The 20,468-nt window shown below is 35.7% G+C and overlaps 1 protein-coding gene across 1 annotated transcript; it reads right to left on the bottom strand.

Moving 5' to 3' along the window:
- Positions 1–337: 337 nt before the first annotated feature.
- LOC115978291 (alpha-dioxygenase 1-like) lies at positions 338–11,544 on the bottom strand. Its single transcript, XM_031100316.1, has 10 exons — positions 11,374–11,544; positions 10,955–11,218; positions 3,157–3,306; positions 2,913–3,046; positions 2,463–2,676; positions 2,180–2,325; positions 1,616–1,843; positions 1,310–1,512; positions 973–1,216; positions 338–724 (listed from the first exon to the last, which is right to left on the bottom strand). The coding sequence occupies exons 1-9, from the start codon at positions 11,494–11,496 to the stop codon at positions 1,035–1,037; spliced, it is 1,644 nt and encodes a 547-aa protein (XP_030956176.1). The 5' UTR covers positions 11,497–11,544; the 3' UTR covers positions 338–724; positions 973–1,034.
- Between the last annotated feature and the right edge of the window lie 8,924 nt (positions 11,545–20,468).

Here is a 20,468-nt window from a genome sequence, read left to right as displayed (position 1 = left end):
GAAGAACTCAAGTTATGATCGAGTTTTACGAAGAACTCGATTATGGTAATGTTGAGTTTCAAAATAGGGGCACATCCCTAAATAGTTTGAGAAAGGGGACAAAATGCTGGAAAGTTTGTGAGAAATGGGCAAATGCCCATTTTGGCCTTTTTCTTTGTGGAGAATGTTGCTCACTCTTCACATTCATGTAAGAGAGAGAGAGAGAGAGAGAGAGCCCAACAAAAATAATAAGTATTAGAAGGAAGTGATAGTAAATAATGAAACAAATAACATTAAAATTATAAGGATTAAAAAAAGTGATCGTAAATACTAAATGCTAAACAGTGTTACATAATAAATGTTATCTCCCTTATTTAGAGCTAATGGTTTATTGAAGTAGTCCTACATTTTTTTTCTTAAGCTAGTGGTTTATTGAAGTAGTCCTACATTTTTTTTAAGGCAGAAGGTAAAATAGAGACAGTAACTTTAAGCCATATGCATGGTTGTGAAAAATGAGAATCACTGAGCAACACGAAGATAGAGTGGGATTGGATTGTCAGCATTTGGAGGTGAATCCCACACCGAGAAAGCACTTGTAGAGTTCATCCATTTCTCTACCATTTCTGGATAATGACGTTTTAGCACATCCTTCAAACTCTCTGTATTATTAACCCATTCAAGTCCTTTTTTCGTGTATGTCTCCTCATTGAAATTGCTTGTAAAGAACCTATCTGCTTCCAGCCTCCTGCATCCATGACAACTCAAAAGGTCAAAATATTATAACTCATTAGACCATGACATTCCACCTAGTTTCTTCACCTCTAAGTGGTAATTAAAATATTATGATGACTTTTTTTGTTCTTTCACCTCTCAAAATTTTCTTTTTAATAAAAATTGGATATTATTGAATTTGGATCCTTTTTCCTTTTATTACAATGCATGCATGAATGATTGTGCTATTTTCCTTGTATATTTGTGAAGTTATTTTATTACCTGCTTGCCATTAGTAAGAATATTATAAAAGCTGTTTCACTAATTGCGAATCCTGTGATCTTCTACTCTGCCATGAGACCCACAAGCAAATCGAGTTCTTCAACATCATCACCGTACACTTCCTCAAGCGTTTGAATTGTTTCTTTATCATCCGTTAGATCTTCCCATTTTGAAATTGGTATCAATAGTAATGCCCTACGGAACTCATTATACCTTGCAACATTCCTCTCCCTATCCCTATACACTGCATTATAAAGCATTAGAAATAAGCTTCACACATTGAATTTCTAAAAGCTGGTAAATAAATTAAATTAAATGATCAAGATTAGCTTACTACCTTCAAGGGCTGGTAAGTCCACATGATCAAGCCTATCTCGGCCATCCACATCTTGTGGTATAAGGTCTCTAAGCCATGTAGGATAGTTCCAAAGCTCCAGGGCCCCAGAAGCTTGGTGGCCCATTGAAACCATTTGCTTTTCAAACCCAATTTCTACCAAGGCCGTTTCTCCTCTAAGACCAATCAATTTTGGTAGAGGAACCCTGAAAACCAAGAAAGTAATTAGGACAAAAATTCTAGTGAACAAACAATATCCACGAAAAATTTCATGAACTAATTGTGATGCTGAACGAAATAGAGTTATACTTTTCGAACAATGGCGGAGATTTGTTTGGCCCGGGTGCAGCTGAGATGTCTCTTAAATGAAGATAATCGGGTAAAAGCGAGTGCATCCGATAAACACTAGCAAACTCCTCAGTCAATGAATAAGGAACACCATGATTATCTGGTTTCTTTAGACCCACGAAACCTCCTAAGATGGCTCCTCCAACATGTCCAAATGTGTCCTTGAATTTCTTTCCCAACAAACCATACCTACAATGGATTTTCCAAAACCATCAGAACAAATTAACCTTGAATATTGAATAGTCATTTGGGGTTTACAATCATTCTATAGTTGAGACATATTATGCTACTTAAAAGTCATACGTGAAATTGAAGTCCATGATTTAGAAATGCAAAAAATGACATTTAGAGGTTCCATGCCATTAAGTTTTGTGTACAAATTTTCATTTTCTATTGTGCGATCTTGAAAATAAACCACAGAAACCACCATTTCTTTGCTTTTAATATTTATCACAGTGATATAGAGAAGATGATTAATTTAGTAAATTAGTTAAATAAATTTCTTTGTTGAAAGATAAAGATTACCAATTGGCTCGCATCCCTGCAAGCAACGTATCAGTTTTGAGGAGCTCCACCGTCCAATCTATGGTATGGACCTTTGCAATAACTGCAGATGTCACTAGCCTTGCATGACGATACAACTCTTCATCATCCAAGTGATGATATTCTCTCTAAAAACATCATGAAAAATGAAAGAAGTTCTGAGTTTAACTAGTAAGTTGAAAATGATACTCATTCACATGATAAGCTAATCAAATCCCTAAAATCAAGTAATTGACATTTTCCTTTTTGGGTCATAAAGTACTACCTTGAGAGCGTCACAGACTGCATTGTGTTCTTTAATGAAAAGGGCTTGCAATGTTGAGACACCAATCCAACTATTACGAACATCTCCTGACACAGCAACTCCATCTTTGTCATGGAGGAGAAGCCCATCTGATGATATTTTAAGCTTCCCATCTTTGAAAGTTCTTACTTTTTGCAACTTTTCTGCATTGCTCCCATAAACAGCACTTCCATCCCTAAACACCATGCAAAATAGAAGAAGAAAGAAAGTTCAAAAATTCAAAGTGTCTTTGGAAGTAACTAATAAGAGAAAACTGAAAGCCAATAGAAACATGTATGGGTGTTTTTTTTTGGCAACTACAATTTTAAGTCTTTATTACTCAACAAGCCTCCCTTTGATTTAGGCATTTTGTCTAGAACTTAGTACAATACTCTAATATCTAAATTATGGAAATTCAAACTAATTTCTTACCACCATGGTGTACGAATGTTTAGTGCACCAGATTTGATATCGTAAGAGCCGGTTGGAACCTCCTTTGTCTTGTAAAACTTGAATGACTTGAGAGGGCACTGGTTTGCAACTTCTCTAGGTGCAGTCAGCTCAATCTGTGATAGTTTATCCAAAAGATAAGATGTGCACATTTATAAGCATTGTCAATTTTTCAATAAATTGTGTTCTTAATCGTGTTGTGCTGTATATACACTAAGCAACAGACCTGCTTGGTGTCTTCCAAGTGATCGATCCAATCATGTATCATAAACTGAATCCAAGAAGCTGCTATCATGTTGAATTGCTTTCCTGTGTCTATGAATTTTCTCCGAGCAAGAAGCTTTGTGGCCACCACCATTGGATCTGGTTTTATTAGCTACATATTGTAGAAATTAATATTATAAGATGATTGAGGCAATTGTTCATAAAATAAATAACAAAAAATTTTGAGATTTCAAATAATAGTTTTCAATTGGTTTGGTCTTTTAATTTTTAAAATTTTGGAAATAAATTTTAAGGTATAGAAAATTATCTTAGTAATTTAATTAATAAATTTTGAAGAAAAAAAAGAAGAAAAAAGATATAACATATCCTCACAACTCACAAGCCATACCTCTTATAGTGAACTACGATATGACATAAGTATGACATGAAAGACTGAATTCTAATTATATTATATAAGTTTGTGAAAGAAAAATGCTATTCAATCATAAAATAAATATCTTCTGAAAAAAAGTCATTAAATAAATAATAAAATTTATTTAAATATTTCTATTGTAAGGTTTCTATTTAAAATCTCAACTATAGAAATTTATTATAATAATTTTAATTAATAAATTTTGAAAGAAAACCATCATATGAGTGTGTATAAATGAACTTATTTTCATTAGTTTATTTTATTTTAAAAAGTAAGATGTAATAATACAATTGCCACCTTTATTTTTAAAAGAAATTAAGAAATATATAGAAAATTTAAGGTACATTTTCTGAATAGATTTATGAATAATAAAATTAAATTTTTGATTGCAAAATTAAATGGGATATCAAAGGATGAATAATTGTTTAGTCAAACATATATTAATTGAGATATACATATTTAAGAATATCAAGAATTAAAGAAATTATAGAAAAATGTCAAATTTTCAAAATTCAACGATGAAAACTAACTAAATTTAACTTCTTAAGAAATATTTTTAAAAAATTTTTTATATTTACCTTAGAGTCAAAATTTATATTTTAATTAATTTTTTATTTTTTGTTTATATTGATTAATGTTTTTGGAATTAATTGCTTCCAATCTTGTGTTTTCAATCTTGCACCCTTAGCTAAAATCATTATTTTGCTATTGATTAATTAAAAGTATTCCAATGAAATTCATTGCTTGCTTAGCAAAAATCAAGATAATACTAGTACCAATAAAAATGCTTACAAAAAATAGAATATAAAAAAATATTAAAAACTCATTGTTAGTCACATCATGGAGGAACAACGTTAACAAATATATGTTATGACCACAGCGAGCTTTTGTGACTAGTAAATCTAGTACACAATTAGTTTCGCAACTTTGTCATAATTTTTTCACATGACGACTCGTGAGTGGTTGAATCATGAACTTATCATTTTATTTTCACTACTTACAACTCGTTATGTAAGCAAATTGTGGTGAAAATTGTTGTGGAAGTAGACTTACTCTTTTGTGACAGAGAATTTCTGTTAGTCACATGATGGTGGAACAAGTATTAAGGAATTTTTTTTTTTTAAAAAAACTTATAACGTCTGTTCCTAATGATAATTCTTTATCATTATACCAAGATACCAATCGATTTTTGGTGTAGGTAGGAATTGAACCCCAAATTTCTTATTCAACTATTATAGACTTTACCAATAAACTAACTGTAATAAAAAAAAATATCAAACCGAAGAATTATTATATATTATTAATTAATTTGTAAAATTAAATAATTCTTTTTTCTAGTTTTTGAAATAACTCACCAAAAATAGAATTGTAAGGGCACAATTCTTTTGCGGCCCAATAATGATGTTGGGCTCGCACATGAAAGATCCCTCACAATATGATTTGTAGAGAGTGGGCTTGAAAAACTAGTCGTTGGTCACGGGGCGGTGCCCGGTCTTGGTTTTAGAGGAATTCATTGTAGAAAAAAGAGTTGGGCTTGAACATTTAAACCCTACGGCGTCGCACCCTATGGGATAGGACTCCTCGGATTGATCCGAGGACCATTAAGGTCTTCCCCGGTTACCCAACGATGGGCTTTTTCGGTGAAGTCAGGTGTTGTTGAGGTGTTCTCACCCATGTAGTCTTTCTTTCTTTTGGAGGTGGGATGGGACTCGCCTTTAGATTTACTTCCTTCCTTCTTTTATACTCGTCTTCGTTAACTGTCCTTCGTCCACGTGTAGGGTCAATCTTTACAAGACTGATATTTGTCCCATCAGTCTAATCCCAGAATTGTTGGGGATGATTGATAAAGCTGAAGAATACGGCTCTGCTAGGTGCAAAGTCTTATCTGGGAAGGGTCATAAGGGTAACTTTCCCAAGATATTTTAGGTCTCTTTTCAAGTTTAGTCCTATGCCAGTTTTACCCCTTTATTCCGGTAGGATTTTGGATCTGCCGAGGACTGAACTGTCCTCGGCTGTATTCCAAAAACAGTAATGTGCTCTATGTTATCGGGCTTGGGCCATAGCTCTCCTCGGCTTGGGCCTTCGGACTCCCCACGAGCAAATGGGTCTGGCCCATAGATTATTGGGCCCCACAATAGCTCCTCAAAACCCGGCTGTCCAACCTCCTGGTTGGAAAGGAGGGTTTTGGCAATGCTGAGCCTTTATTACTGCTCCTTTAATTTAGCCCTCCATTAATGCTGACGGTTTCTCCACCTGCCCAGAAGATATATCGGCTTACAAGGCGCTCCCTTTAATTTGCTCGTGACCCGCTCCTGCCGTTTGGCTGTCCAAGATGCGCCTTTAATGACTTCCCTTTACGAGACTTATTTACGTCCGACGGCTCATCTGATGAGGTGGGGAAGTGGAACGGACGCACCTTTTGTTTTTCAGATTCTTTTGGAAACCAGAACGAATTTAATACCTTCCATTTTGCCCTCCCTATAAGAAGGCAAGTAGGAGGCCATCACTTTTGTACAGAGACCCTTTTGCCTCTCCGAGATCCAAGATCCTCAGCCCCTCCCCCTTAGCGTTTACTTAACCCAATTGTTATACACCCAATCAGAATACGTTTACCATAACGAGTGATGAAGGAGCCATACCCCTCCTCAAAGCACCGTGTTCTAATAAAACTCGAAATGGCTCGGTCAGGGCAAGGGTGGCGGAGACTTAAGATTCGTCTCACCTTCCCTTTAGCCAAAATCCAAAGCAGGGACTCATCACGTCCAACTTTCGGCGTGACTGAGTCGAGAACTCCCATCATCATAACCAACCGCTCTCTTATGAGCTCACCTAATATGGCCCCAGCGTGTTAGGAGTCAGGACCGAGGCAGGGACTAAGTGTCTCTGCTTCTTCCTCTCTTCGTTCACTGGTGGCCCTCTCCGCCTCCCTCTCTTAGTCTTCCTAGCACCAAATCCATTCTGAGGCTTTCTCTTCTCCCTCTTTTGCTCCTTTTCTTTCTTTTCATCTCTTCTCTCTTCTTCTCTTCTTTCTTTACTCATGTCCTCCATCTTCCTCATTCATCTCCTCCATCTTCTTCATTGATTTCTTCCTTACTATTTCCTTCTCCTTCATCTCTTTCCAAAGAAGGTTCTTATCGTAATATGAGCAGTATTGAGGCAGGGATTGGAGAGACTTTGAAAACGAGTTTAAAAGACGCCTGACTGTTTACTTATCTGCACTGCGGATGTTATCGTTGCTTAGGCAGTTCACATTTTGTATAGGCTTGTTTGAGCCCCTCTTTGTACGTTGTAATAATTTTTCATATTAATAAAAATTGTTGTTATTTTATTTCGCATGTTCTGTCTCTATGCTTTCTTTTTTTTTTTTTTTAAATTTGCAAATGCTGCTCGGCACAATAATATAGCATTTGAATCAATGATAACTAAAGCCAAAATACTGGCTAATAAAAAGATGTCACCATAACTTTAATAGAATTGTTTGACATAGCAATGCGTACCTGTAAATAGCGATACTTGCCCGAAACAAAGCCGAGATTAGAACTGGATGTTCTACGTGGTGTAGGAAGTAATTATTCGAAGGCATATCACCCGCAAAAATGAACAGCCCCCTTAGGCTGCCGAATAGCGGAGCGTCCCGCCATCATCCTAACACTCTTATTGGCCTTAACATTTTACAGTATTTGGGCCGAGGACTTTCCCTATCCGAGCAGTTGGTTTCCCCATAGGCTTGAGTCCAAGGACCATGCAAGGCCTTGGTACTGTCCAACACTTGTAATTTTTATTTTTTGTACTTGGTTTCCCCATAGGCTTGAGTCCGAGAACCATGCAAGGCCTTGATTCTATCCAAAACTTGTAATTTTTATTTTTTGTACTTGGTTTCCCCATAGGCTTGAGTCCGAGGACCATGCAAGGCCTTGGTTCTGTCCAAAATTTGTAATTTTTATTTTTTGTACTTGGTTTCCCCATAGGCTTGAGTCCGAGGACCATGCAAGGCCTTGGTTCTGTCCTTGGGCCCCTATGTTGAACGGGCCTGGGCCGCGAATTTACTGGGCCCACAAATTAGGGGGCATTTCCGTAGTCTTAGGTCACGCGGTACTTTTTGGCGTCCCAGTGTTCGAGGTGCGCCTTCACGAGGCTCCTTTAATCTCAGGGTTGCAGACGGCATTGGAAATTGAGCCGGAGACGTTTTGTCTGTAGCGTTCCTTGGGACGCTGCGTGAATTAAATGCCACCACCTTATCTTTTAAATAAATAGGAGAGAAAGTTGCTTTACTTTCACACAAATCCTTCAGTCTCCTCTCCTAGTACATTATGTTTGAGGCGAGGGTTGGGGCAAAGGAACTCTCTCCGCCACAAAGGCGCTGTGTCCTCCTGAGATTCCAGATAGTGAGGTACGGGCAAAGGAGGCATAAATTCAAGAGAATATTCCAGTTTGACAGAGGGGAAAGGGTGTTTCTCCCTCTTTTAGTCAAAATCCGAAGCAGGTTCTGTTCATGCCAGAATTTTGGTGTGTCAGAAGAAAGATTCTCCGCCCCCAGCGCCTCTGCCTTGTCGCAGGCAAATTTTTGGTGAAGGCTCCTCAACTTCCGGCTCCCTGCATCTTTCCCTCAGCGGTGTGAGGCTTAAGTCGGGTTCTTTTGCTGCCTGAGTTATGGGCGTGCAAAAGCATTGAGGAGGAATAAGGTCTCGAGGCAGTAGCCAACTTCTCCTCTGTGCTACCTCCTCGGCTTTATCTTCACTCTCTTGTATTTTTCTTTACTTACGTAGTTAGCTTCAATGTAAGCTTGTTTCAGCTTTTCATTGCACACTGTACTGTTCCTTTGTCTTAATAAAATATGTGTCTATTTCTTTATACATACTTTTCTTCTCCGTAACAACTACTTTGTGCATGAATATTAAATGTAAGCTTGCCCTTAATGATATTCCGGGCAGAAAAATGCCCTAACACAGATTCCTACTGGTTTAAACTCACAAATATTATCAAGTATAACAATGGTAATCTTCAATAAATTAAACTCTTGGAACTAACCGGGATAGTCGCTGAGTGCTGCGCAATGCATGCTAGACCAATGTCCGAGAGGGTAGCCGAGTAGCGAGGGACTTTGATTGTGCTTTAGGGTAATATATTGCACCGTATCACATCAGTCCCTTTGGCGCTGCAGATCCAAAAGCAGACTTGAGAATCCTCGCTATTTAGGAACTAACCCAATTGTTAATGGAGAGTTTTCCTCGGATAAATCCTAAAGTGCACGTAATGTAGTTTTTCCTTACAAGTAGTTGGTTTCTCCAAAGGCTTGAGTCTGAGGACCATGCAAGGCCTTGGTTCTGTCCAAAACTTATGAGCTTTCTTTTTTGTACTTGGTTTCCCCATAGGCTTGAGTCCGAGGACCATGCAAGGCCTTGGTTCTGTCCAAAACTTATGAGCTTTCTTTTTGTACTTGGTTTCCCCATAGGCTTGAGTCCGAGGACCATGCAAGGCCTTGGTTCTGTCCAAAACCTTTTTGTACTTGGTTTCATAGGCTTGAGTCCGAGGACCATGCAAGGCCTTGGTTCTGTCCAAAACTTATAGCTTTCTTTTTGTACTTGGTTTCCCCATAGGCTTGAGTCCGAGGACCATGCAAGGCCTTGGTTCTGTCCAAAACTTATGAGCTTTCTTTTTGTACTTGGTTTCCCCATAGGCTTGAGTCCGAGGACCATGCAAGGCCTTGGTTCTGTCCAAAACTTATGAGCTTTCTTTTTGTACTTGGTTTCCCCATAGGCTTGAGTCCGAGGACCATGCAAGGCCTTGGTTCTGTCCAAAACTTATGAGCTTTCTTTTTTTGTACTTGGTTTCCCCATAGGCTTGAGTCCGAGGACCATGCAAGGCCTTGGTTCTGTTCAAAACTTGTGAGATTTTTTTTACTTGGTTTATTTTTTGACCATAAGCCCCTATACCAGGGCGGGGAAAGTTGACTTGAGGCCGGAAGCCCCTAGAGATGCCCACGCCCTTGGCACTGCAAGGCGTAGCCCCTAGGAGAAGTTTATGCTGGAGCAGCAACTGTATGTCGTCGGAGACGGAGGAAACCCCAGGAATTTCTGCTTGCTAGAGAGTTGACTCCAACGCCACCCGCGCCAACGCGCAAACTTCCCACAGACGGCGCCAATTGTAAGGGCACAATTCTTTTGCGGCCCAATAATGATGTTGGGCTCGCACATGAAAGATCCCTCACAATATGATTTGTAGAGAGTGGGCATGAAAAACTAGCCGTTAGTCACGGGGCGGTGCCCGGTCTTGGTTTTAGAGGAATTCATTGTAGAAAAAGGAGTTGGGCTTGAACATTTAAGCCCTACGGCGTCGCACCCTATGGGATGAGACTCCTCGGATTTGATCCGAGGACCATTAAGGTCTTCCTCGGTTACCCAACGATGGGCTTTTTCGGTGAAGTCAGGTGTTGTTGAGGTGTTCTCACCCATGTAGTCTTTCTTTCTTTTGGAGGTGGGATGGGACTCGCCTTTAGATTTACTTACTTCCTTCTTTTATACTCGTCTGCGTTAACTGTCCTTCGTCCACGTGTAGGGTCAATCTTTACAAGACTGATATTTGTCCCATCAGTCTAATCCCAGAATTGTTGGGGATGATTGATAAAGCTGAAGAATACGGCTCTACTAGGTGCAAAGTCTTATCTGGGAAGGGTCATAAGGGTAACTTTCCCAAGATATTTTAGGTCTCTTTTCAAGTTTAGTCCTATGCCAGTTTTACCCCTTTATTCCGGTGGGATTTTGGATCTGCCGAAGACTGAACTGTCCTCGGCTGTATTCCAAAAACAGTCTTGTGCTCTATGTTATCGGGCTTGGGCCATAGCTCTCCTCGGCTTGGGCCTTCGGACTCCCCACGAGCAAATGGGCCTGGCCCATAGATTATTGGGCCCCACAAGAATATATATAAAAGAAAAAACAATTGTCACACACTAGGAAGCAACAATATGAATACCCAAATATTAGTTAAGCTAAGTGAAAGAGCACATCATTATTACTACTGGAATTTTATCAAAACAATAAATAATTGGAGATTGCTAAAGTAATTTTTTAATAATAAAACTTAAAAAAAAAAAAAAATTCCTTCGGACTTTTGGTAAACAAATTATCTTAATAATATTAATTGATGAATTTTGAAGATATGAGAAAAAAACAAATCTACTATATATAGATCGTGTGGTGAAAAACTCTCAAAAGGGCAGTAGCACATACTCTAAGATTAAGAATTTTAAGATAAAATAAAATAAAATAAAACTTTTGGTGATAGAATTTTGATTAAGACATAGGGTTAGAGTAGATATTTATATGATATGGTAATCATAGGGTCCCCCAGCTGAGAATTACATTAATCTTTCTTTGTTTTTTTTTAATACCTTCTTCTTTTGATCAACAGGAAGAACATTTCTACCAAAGAAAGTTCCTTCACTGCCGGCATCTCCATTAAAGGGATCATTGTATTTTCCATCAGCAGCCCTATATGGATAATCCATGGGGTTAAACCGAACCCCGACCGCAGATCTACCGACGTTGAACAAGTTGTACTCTTGATGAAGGTGCCGGCGAATTCCCAGATAGAAGAGACCTAAGATCACTGGTAATCGAGGCCATATTCCCAACTTATCAATGGAGTGAACAATCTGCATGCATGGAAAATGTTAAGTTAACATGAAAGATATATAATGTCAAAAAATATATAAAAATAAAACACACACATACACACTAATAACTAATATAAGATTGTGACTTGAAGTAAAAACAATGAAGCATTATAAGGTAAAGTTTTAGTAATTACAAGGAAGAGGAAAGCGTCTATGAGAGTCATCTTAGCAACGGCTTCATGGAAATCTTTGTGGATGAATTGATCGAAAAGTGTTTTGAGGAGAGACCTAATCGACGCCATTATTACAGAAAACATAATCGAATGTTTGTTATATGTTCAGTACGTCTTTTACAATTCACAACTTGGCCGGCCTATGTGTGTGTATATATATATATATATATATATATATATATAACAGTTGTGTATGAAAGGAGCTGAGAGACTATTCTCGAAGAACCACCTTATTTTGACCGTTGGACACCACGGGTTTGATCTTTGATGATAGGGGTTAAATATGTGGTAGATATTTGAGTCTTGTAGATATTTGTCAAGCATAGAATATTATGTAGATATTTGTCATAGCATAGAATATTCTTTAGATATTTGTTTAGTAGTTCTTTATTGTAGTTTGTATATAGCAGTACAGTAGCATAGAGTGGAAGTACATTAAACGGGTGTCGTTTTATGAGTATACTTAGTTAATTAGGTATCTGCCACTTGTTATGTTTGTATTGATTGACTTGATTGTTGGTTAGGTGGTTACTATGTTTCTGGTATATAAAGTACCCGTTTGGATTGTACTTAATTTGGCGTTTACGTTTTGCGTTTACGTTTTCAGTCCTTTTTTTTTTTTTTCCTGCACTACGTGAACAGTAAAATCACATGAATTTACTGTGCAGGAGATAAAAAACACTGTTCACGCACGGTTCATGCACTATTCACAGGTCCTACAGCACTATTCACACATTTAAAAACTATTTTGCTATAATGTTTTCAGTTTCAGCAAAAATAAGTTCAATCTAAACGGACCCAAAGAAGCAGAGTCAAATATTTATAATATACAAAATCATTCACAACAATTTCCCTCTCTTTTCTTTCTCTCTCTATGTATGATTCCACCATTGTAGGAGCTTCAAGCTTGTGTTTGATTTCAACATTAGGTGTGCAGAACTTATGTTCAAAGCCTAGAAAATAAATGTATCGGTACACATGGTCCTTCAAGCTGCAATTAATGCTGAATGAAAATTTTGGTGTGCGTTTAGCTGAAAATTTCTGCTTATTTGTAATTTTCAGCTTATTTTTTCTATTATTTATAAGTTTTATTGCACTTTTTGGTACTATTTGGTACTATTCATGATCTCATGTACTATTCAGCTAATTTTTATCTTTATGTACAGTATTTTCAGTAAAAAAATTTTAATTTCAGCTAAATAAGTTATTCACCAATGGACGCATCTTTAAATTCTCCAAAACTTACAAAAGTTACCATTACAAAAAATGTCGCAATTAAATCATTCCATCAGTTGGCTTGGCCAAAATCATGGTGATTTTTAAGTGGGAGTTGGTGTTATTAGTGGACACATCACCATACGTGCAGGCCAGGGGTTATAGTAAAAAATAACCAAAACAACTCATTTATATACATTTTTTTTTTTAATTCACCAAATATATTTATTTCAATTGTAAATGTTAAAAGTAGTACAATCTAGAGTATGCTTTAACATTTTCCAAATCTTCACATTTCATGATTTAAGAAAGTTATATACACTAGTGGCATTTTTTTTTTTTTTTTTTTTTTTTTTTTTTTTTTGCGTTGTTATATATAGTTTATTCGGGTGACATTTTTTATGGTCAGCAAAAAAAAAAAAAAAAAAAAAAAAAAAAAAAAAAAAAAAAAACCCCAAAAAGTTGCATGTCTCTTGCTGTTGGATCTTTTATTTCTCTTTCCTTTCTTTATATCAAGAACCATTTCTGTTAGACCGTCACATTTGATTGATAAAAATAAAAATGACCCAATTGCAACTTTTTAAAACTATTTGATGACCTAATTCTAACTTTTTAAACTAAAAGAATCAGATTAAAATTTTCTATATTTTTCAAAGCTTAAACATAGGTGCTTTATAGGTATGTTTGGAACAGAGGGAGTCTTTACTCTCTTCTTGTCTCCTATCATCCCTTCCTTATAAACATAGGGTAAGATTCTGTATTTAAATGGCTGTTCCTACTATTAAAGGAGAGTAATATGGTTTTATGTTCAAGATTTACTCCATGCGTATAATTATTAAATAAAAAAATTCTCAAAAATTTGTGATTGTATACCATAAAGGCTTAAAAGTGTGTGTGTTAGCGCCCCCGGGCGTGTCTTAACATATTATTTGACCCATACAAGTGTTGGGTGCGCTGCAGCATGTTCCAGTCCACACTTTGTCTTAAGCTCATTAAATGAGATTGTTGGACAAGTGCTGAGAAGTTAGCAAAATGAAAAGGGTTTGCTGGAGTAGCTTGTCTGAAAGAAGAAATTGGGTTCATCTTTTCCTCTATAATTATGTACAAAAGTCAGCATGAGTTATTGGGGTTGGTTGGCTTAGGCGTGTTGGACACGCTGAAGGAAGAAAGAAAAGAAAGAAGCAAAAGGCAAGGGTCATTAATTCGGCTAAGGTAGAGCTGAAGAAAAGAAATTGGTTGAAGCAAAATCAAGATAAGTTGGCTTGCATTTATTGTGACTTGATGTGAAGAGTGTGAAAGGGAGAAAAGAAGGAAAAGATGAAGAAATAAATGGAGAGGCCATTCGGCCATTTGGGTAGGGGCTGAAGAAGTGAAGTCCCAAAGGAGTGAAGATGTGAAGCCCCCAGAGAAAAGAGAAGTCCCAGCAAGTGAGACTGAGGACTGGTGCAGTCTTGAAGAACTGCGTGAGTGAGAGCAAGTAAAAGAGGAGAAAAATAGAGAGGGTAAGAGAAAATACATAGTGAGAAAGAGCAGTGAGTGAAAAGAAAAAAAAGAGTTTTTCTTTACTCAAGTTGTATCTCTAAGTGTTGTAATCTCTATTTGATATGGTAAAATTATTCGGAGTTTGTCTCGTAGTTTTTCATTTCAAGGAGAAAGGGTTTTCACATAAATCTTTGTGTTCTTGTGTGGTTATACTGTGCTTGCTAAAATTTATTTATAGTTATATAGAATTTTTCCCAACAACAAGATGAACAATCAGCCCAGCCGGGCAGCTCCTACTTTTGTCCATCTCTGTTTCACCTTATCTAATAAAACCATGGATTCTAACCTCCACTGAGGAAAAAAAGAAAAGAAAAAGGATTTTGACTTCATTTAGAATATAATACCATGGATTATTCCCAATTGATATACTATATTTTTAGAAGTTTAGGTGCATAAAGGAAAACAATTAGCATGTTGGTTGATAAGGATCGGCGAAAATGGGTAACTAATCATAATTTTTCAACTATATAGTTAGTAGTTCCGGTTCCCAAACTATATTATTTACTAGCATCTCGAGTCTATAAGACTCGATTTTGGCCTATAAATCAAGCATCACAGACTCGATTTCCATGCTCTAATTACGTTTGATGTGGCATATTTTTCCACGTGGCGACCACATGGAAATCGAGTCTCTAAGACTCTATTTATAACCCTTATAAATAAGAACAAATCAAAGAGGAACCACCAGAACATCAAAGAAGAACCCAAAGAAAAAAAAAAAAAAAAAAACAGAAAGAGAGAGAAGATCGAGATCGGAGTGGGTGGCTTCAGATTGGCTTCAGACCACCGTGCGCGACCCAGGCCGCGCGACCCCGCGCTGATGAGGTGAGCTCTTTCTCTCCCTCTGATCTGAGTCTCTAGGATTAGGATTGATGTGTTTGGGATTTCTTAAATTTGTTTTTGGGTATTTCGGCTTGTACATGAGACTTAAAATTTTTTTAAATTTTTTTGGGTTAGAAATCGATTCTTAGATACTCAATTTTCAGATAGACGCCACGTGAAAAAAATGTCATATCAGACGTGATCAACTCATGAAAATCGAGTCTCAAAAACTCGATTTATAAGCCTTAAATCGAGTCTCTTAGACTCGAGATGCTAGTAAAAAATATAGTTTGAAAGCTGTTACTACTAATTATATTGTTTAAAAATTAATGTTAATTTCCCATTTTGGCCATAAGGATCAGATAAGATATAATAAACTCTTGTTAGGCAAGTCGTCCTCAGCAGGCAGTGATGAAGTGAAAGCATAAGAAACGGACTAACTTGTTGAGTTTTAATATTTTTTTTATAATGTTATCAATGTCAATATTATACTATAATGACATCGTAGTAGTTCTTTTGAGATAAACTTTGGGCTAAAATCCCATAGATTATTCACTGATTGACAATTCACTGTTTTTTTTTTTCTTTTGGTAAAAACATTGACAATTGAAATTGCTGTATTTAAAAAAACATGATGACCCAATTTGACAAAACTAGATGGCATAGACTTTGCGCGAGAAAAGGTCGCATGAACATTTTTTTTTCAAGATGAGGAGCCGACACGTTACTATTATGCAAGAGTCTTGATTGTGAGAGACAAGTTATCACAAATTCTCAATACAGTAAAATTGTCAAGATATCACCTGAGAAAATTTATGCACACAGATTTTACTATAACTGCCACTGGACCTTGTAGCCTAGTGGCACCCAATTCTAATTGTAACCTTCAGCTAAGGGGTTCGATCCTCCACATTTACCCAGCAAAAAAAAAAAAAAATAGTTTAGAAGGAAAAAAAATGTTTACCATAACTTGTTGATATGATTGAATGTGAGTAATAGAAGGAAAAAAAAATGTTTAGCCCCTGTAAAAGTGACTGTCCACCACCTGTAGGTTGACAATTATCTTGTGAGACAGTCTTATAATATGTGTGGATCCCTACCGAATTGGATGAAGGGCAATGGGCAAAAAAATAGTATAAGAACTTACTTTTTCTATTTTGCATACTCACTTTTCAAAACATCTCATATTAGATTATCTATTTTACACTATATTTCATAAAAATATCAACTTTTCTTGATTTTTAAAATTGTTTCTCTTTATTCACATACATAAAGAAAGAATAAACAACTAAATGCAAAATAAACAGTGACAGTATAAATTTACACAGTTATTGTAGCAAACTTGTAAATTTACACAATTATACACGAACTGATATGAGTCTTTTTAAACAAAACTACGTGTTAGATTCTAAAAGTTTAGAACAATTGGCAAATCGTAAACACAAATTTGTCTAGATATAGATCCTAGAGTCTATATTTCATAAAAATATCAACTTTTCTTGATTTTTAAAATTGTTTCTCTTTATTCACATACATAAAGAAAGAATAAACAACTAAATGCAAAATAAACAGTGTTAGTATAAATTTACACAGTTATTGTAGCAAACTTGTAAATTTACACAATTATACACGAACTGATATGAGTCTTTTTAAACAAAACTACGTGTTAGATTCTAAAAGTTTAGAACAATTGGCAAATCGTAAACACAAATTTGTCTAGATATAGATCCTAGAGTCTATAGGTATTATTAGACAATGCTCAAGGTGATACAAGTCAAGATCTAAGAACAAGCAAGTTGCAAAAAAAAGATTTTAGAAATTGCCTGGTTCGACCAATTGAGAGACAGGCTTAACCAATCGAAATACATATCTGCAAAATTTTAAGTTCGGTCCAATAGCAGTTCAAGCCCAAAAAGATTAGTGTTTCAGATCTACTTCTCCTAGTATATAAAGGAAACCCTAAGCATATTTTTAAGAGGCTTTTTAGAGAGAGAAGAATGTGCCTCTTTTGTATCTAGGGTTTTGTACCCAAAAAGCTCTCTCATATCTTCTACCAGTGTTATTCCTTGAAGAATCTTAAGATTCGGTGTTGTAGAAGTTGCTGCCTTCTCTAATCATCAAAGATGCTGATGATCTAAACTTTCAATGGTGGTCTCGGAGTCACAAACAAGAGAGTTTGTGTTTTTTATTACAAATGTGGGTGCTTGTGTTGCAAAGGCCAAGGAAAGAAATAGTTTGTGGACTCGAAACTATCATGGGTTCATGGTAGTAATTTTTCTACTCAAGATAGTAATAGAATATTAGTGGTCTAAGTTCTATTATACAAACTTCAATTCTTTCATAGAGGATTTGCTTTTTACCTTGAGGATAGTTATGTTTAATTCTCCCCAGGTTTTTTACTTGTTTAGTTTTTCTGGGTGATCATATCATTGTATTTTTTATTTTCCGCTGCTTTGCATGATATAATTTATGTTTGTTTTAATCTAGATCTGAATAATAAACCTAATTATTCACTTGGTTAATTAATTAGGTTAAACATATTGTGTTTACAGGGGTCTAAAAACCTAACACTACGTAAATTTTACACATTTTTCTATTATACATAAACTGATGCAAATGCTCTAATAAGACCGTGAAAAACATGTTTTTTTTTTAGGATCTTAAAAAGAGGGTTTTATTAAGGTGTGCTCTTAGAGCATACATTAGTAAACCATTTTAAAGAACTTTTTATGGAAAAATAAAAAAGTGATAAATTTTTTGTTAGTTTTTCAATTTCTCATAAAAAGTTTTTTAAAATGTTTTTTAAAATGTATGGTAAGTATATACATTAACCTAAAACACAAAAATATAAAATAAAATGTAGTATTATTCAACAAAGTTGAGGATAAGCCATAGACCAATAATTAAATTGAAACGTTCGCACTGAATATCATTGTCTACTATTCAAAAATATCAGAACGTTCGCTTTCAGAATCATTATGAAGTACTTTCTTTTTAGAGAAAGGTCAGTTGAATTATTCAATTATGGAGTAACATTCAAAAAGTCAAGGATAAGCCATAGAATAATATAAAGAAAGACTGCTCTTTTTGCTGGGTTAGAAAAGCTGCAAATAACACAGCTCATGTGTTAGCTGCGTGGTCCTCGCATAATTCTCATGTTGGTGTAATAGACCCATGTATGGGGCCTTCAGTCTTTGTTGATGAAATTGGGCTGTATCATGCTAAATTTCATCAATAAAAACCGAATATAATCTAACGTGAAATAATTTGTAGAATGAGTATATAAAATAGAAAAAGTAATTTATTATACTAAAATAAATTCTTATGTGTGATTTTTGTTCCTTTTGTATTATAATCTAAGTATTTGTTTTAATAAAATCTATGCAGCCTTTTTCCTTAAAAAAAAAAAAAAAAAAAAAAACTCTATGCAGGCTGCAGGTAAGGGTTGCGGCTAGTTAGATAATGTCCCCGTGGTCCAAAAGTGTATACTATAATATAATAATTATAATCATAATAATAAATATTTTTTCTTTTTGAGATAAAAGATAGAATTATATTAAAGAATCAAAAATATGTATACACTTGGGCCTGGAGTAAGAACACGCAAAAAGAGTCTCTCAACTTGTAAGTTTTGTCTTTTCACTCCATCCTCTATGTCTTCTGTCTATATTATTTTAAAAAAAAAAAAAAAACTTGGACCTCATTTTTTTATTTTATATATATATATATATATATATATTAGATAAAGTTGTAGTTGATTAAAAAAAAATAAAAAATAAAAAGTAACAATTACAATTTTTCTTTTTTCTTTTTTCAAAAGATAAAATACTCTTAAAATTATGGTATCAATAACCATAATCAATATTAAACTCAATATGATTTTTTTTAATTTATAATAATTTTGCGATTTATGCATTTGTCAGTCACCAAATTACTTGGAAATGGCTGAATAAGACATATCATAATATATATAAATATATATATATATATATATATATAAAGATGAACAGACCCACACACTAGATAATGACTTTAATGCTATCTTGGTATTCATTAATCCAAAAGAGCATAAAATATCAGTTGGGCTACAAAAATGAACACATCAACACACAATTTTATTATTTTAATGCTATTTCAGTGTTCATATTTTGGTGCTAGGTCTTAACACACTCTTGGCTATATCAGTTACTGGCAAATGCATAAATCTCGAATTAAGTTCAATGAAAAGTGTTGACACTACTAAAAAAATCATTCAAAATACACATGTAACACTTGCAAATTTACAATTAGGATAGTCATTATTTTCACTTTTTAAACACTATTAATTAGGACATGTAACAAATAAGATCATGATGTTTCAAAAAGTAACAAGTTAAACTCTTAACCCGTATTAAATCACAAACAAAATATAATTCCACTCAAATGAGTGAGATTTAATTTGTTACTTTTGAAACTATATAAGATTTTTTTTGGCGAAACTACAATGTTGGTCCCTTAAGTTTACCTTATGTGCACAATTGGTCCCTCAAGTTTGAAGTGAGCACAATTGGTTCCTCAAGTTTTAAAACTGAGTTGTATTAGTCATTTTATTAACTGCCGTTAGTAGTGTTGCTTACATGGCTAACAAAACAATGATTTGTTATTTTTTTTACTGATGTGGCATTTCTTTTATTAAAAAATTCCAAAATGCGAAGTTGGATCAAAGAAAAGAAAAAGATAAAGCAAAGCAATGGCTCTTTGGTATCAAACTCCTCCTCCTCCTACATTGAATCGTATCTCACCCACTCTCAAACTCAACTCATTACGCTGCACCTGCAGCTACAACCTGTCTATTCTGAATTCCAGACCCACCCACATACCCGAACTTGAACCCGAACCCATATTCGCCTCCGTCAAAACCTTCATTCCTGCCACCGTGGCTAACCTTGGCCACGGCTTCGACTTCCTCAGCTGCGCCGTTGACGGTCTCGGAGACTTCATCTCCCTCTCCATCGACTTATCCGTCCATCCCGGCAAGATCTCCATCACGAAAATATCTGGCGACGCCGCTGGAAAAATCAGCCGCGATCCTCTGTCCAATTGCGCTAGAATCGCCGCGATCAAGGTTCTGAAAATGCTCGAAATTTGACCGGTGGGACTTCCTCTCTCTCTAGAAAAAGGCTTGCCTTTAGCCAAGCCCAGAACCAGTGCGTCCACCATCGGTATTAAAAACCAGAAATTCTTGGAGGCCAGTGCAGTTGTTGGCAAGCTTTCTGATATGGTCCAAGCACTGATCAACAATCTCCTTGCCAACTGAGGCGGGTCAACCTGGTAAGAATGCGAAGTTGAGTTAGGATGTTCATTTTGCATTCGCTTGCAAATTTGCAGTCGAATGGGGTTCATGTGAAGGATGGTGGCGGTGGGGTTAGAGTGGCAGATCAGAAACTTCTCTTTTTGTGGATAAACGACGGATTAGAGATTTGGTATGGAGGAAATTG

This window comes from Quercus lobata, chromosome 2, assembly GCF_001633185.2.
Source record: "Quercus lobata isolate SW786 chromosome 2, ValleyOak3.0 Primary Assembly, whole genome shotgun sequence".
Lineage (NCBI taxonomy): Eukaryota > Viridiplantae > Streptophyta > Magnoliopsida > Fagales > Fagaceae > Quercus > Quercus lobata.
Note: the sequence above shows the minus strand (reverse complement) of the source record. Positions and strands in the feature narration are given on the sequence as shown.

Bases quoted from the DNA above. Each gene is read 5' to 3' on its own strand.
- LOC115978291 (XM_031100316.1), bottom strand. From the start codon at position 11,496: ATGTTTTCTGTAATAATGGCGTCGATTAGGTCTCTCCTCAAAACACTT. The intron at 3,307-10,954 runs GTATTAAAAAAA...TACAATATGTAG, and splicing joins CTGTTGATCAAAAGAAGAAG to CTAATAAAACCAGATCCAAT. The intron at 2,326-2,462 runs GTAGTACTTTAT...TGATGTTTTTAG, and splicing joins CAGTCTGTGACGCTCTCAAG to AGAGAATATCATCACTTGGA.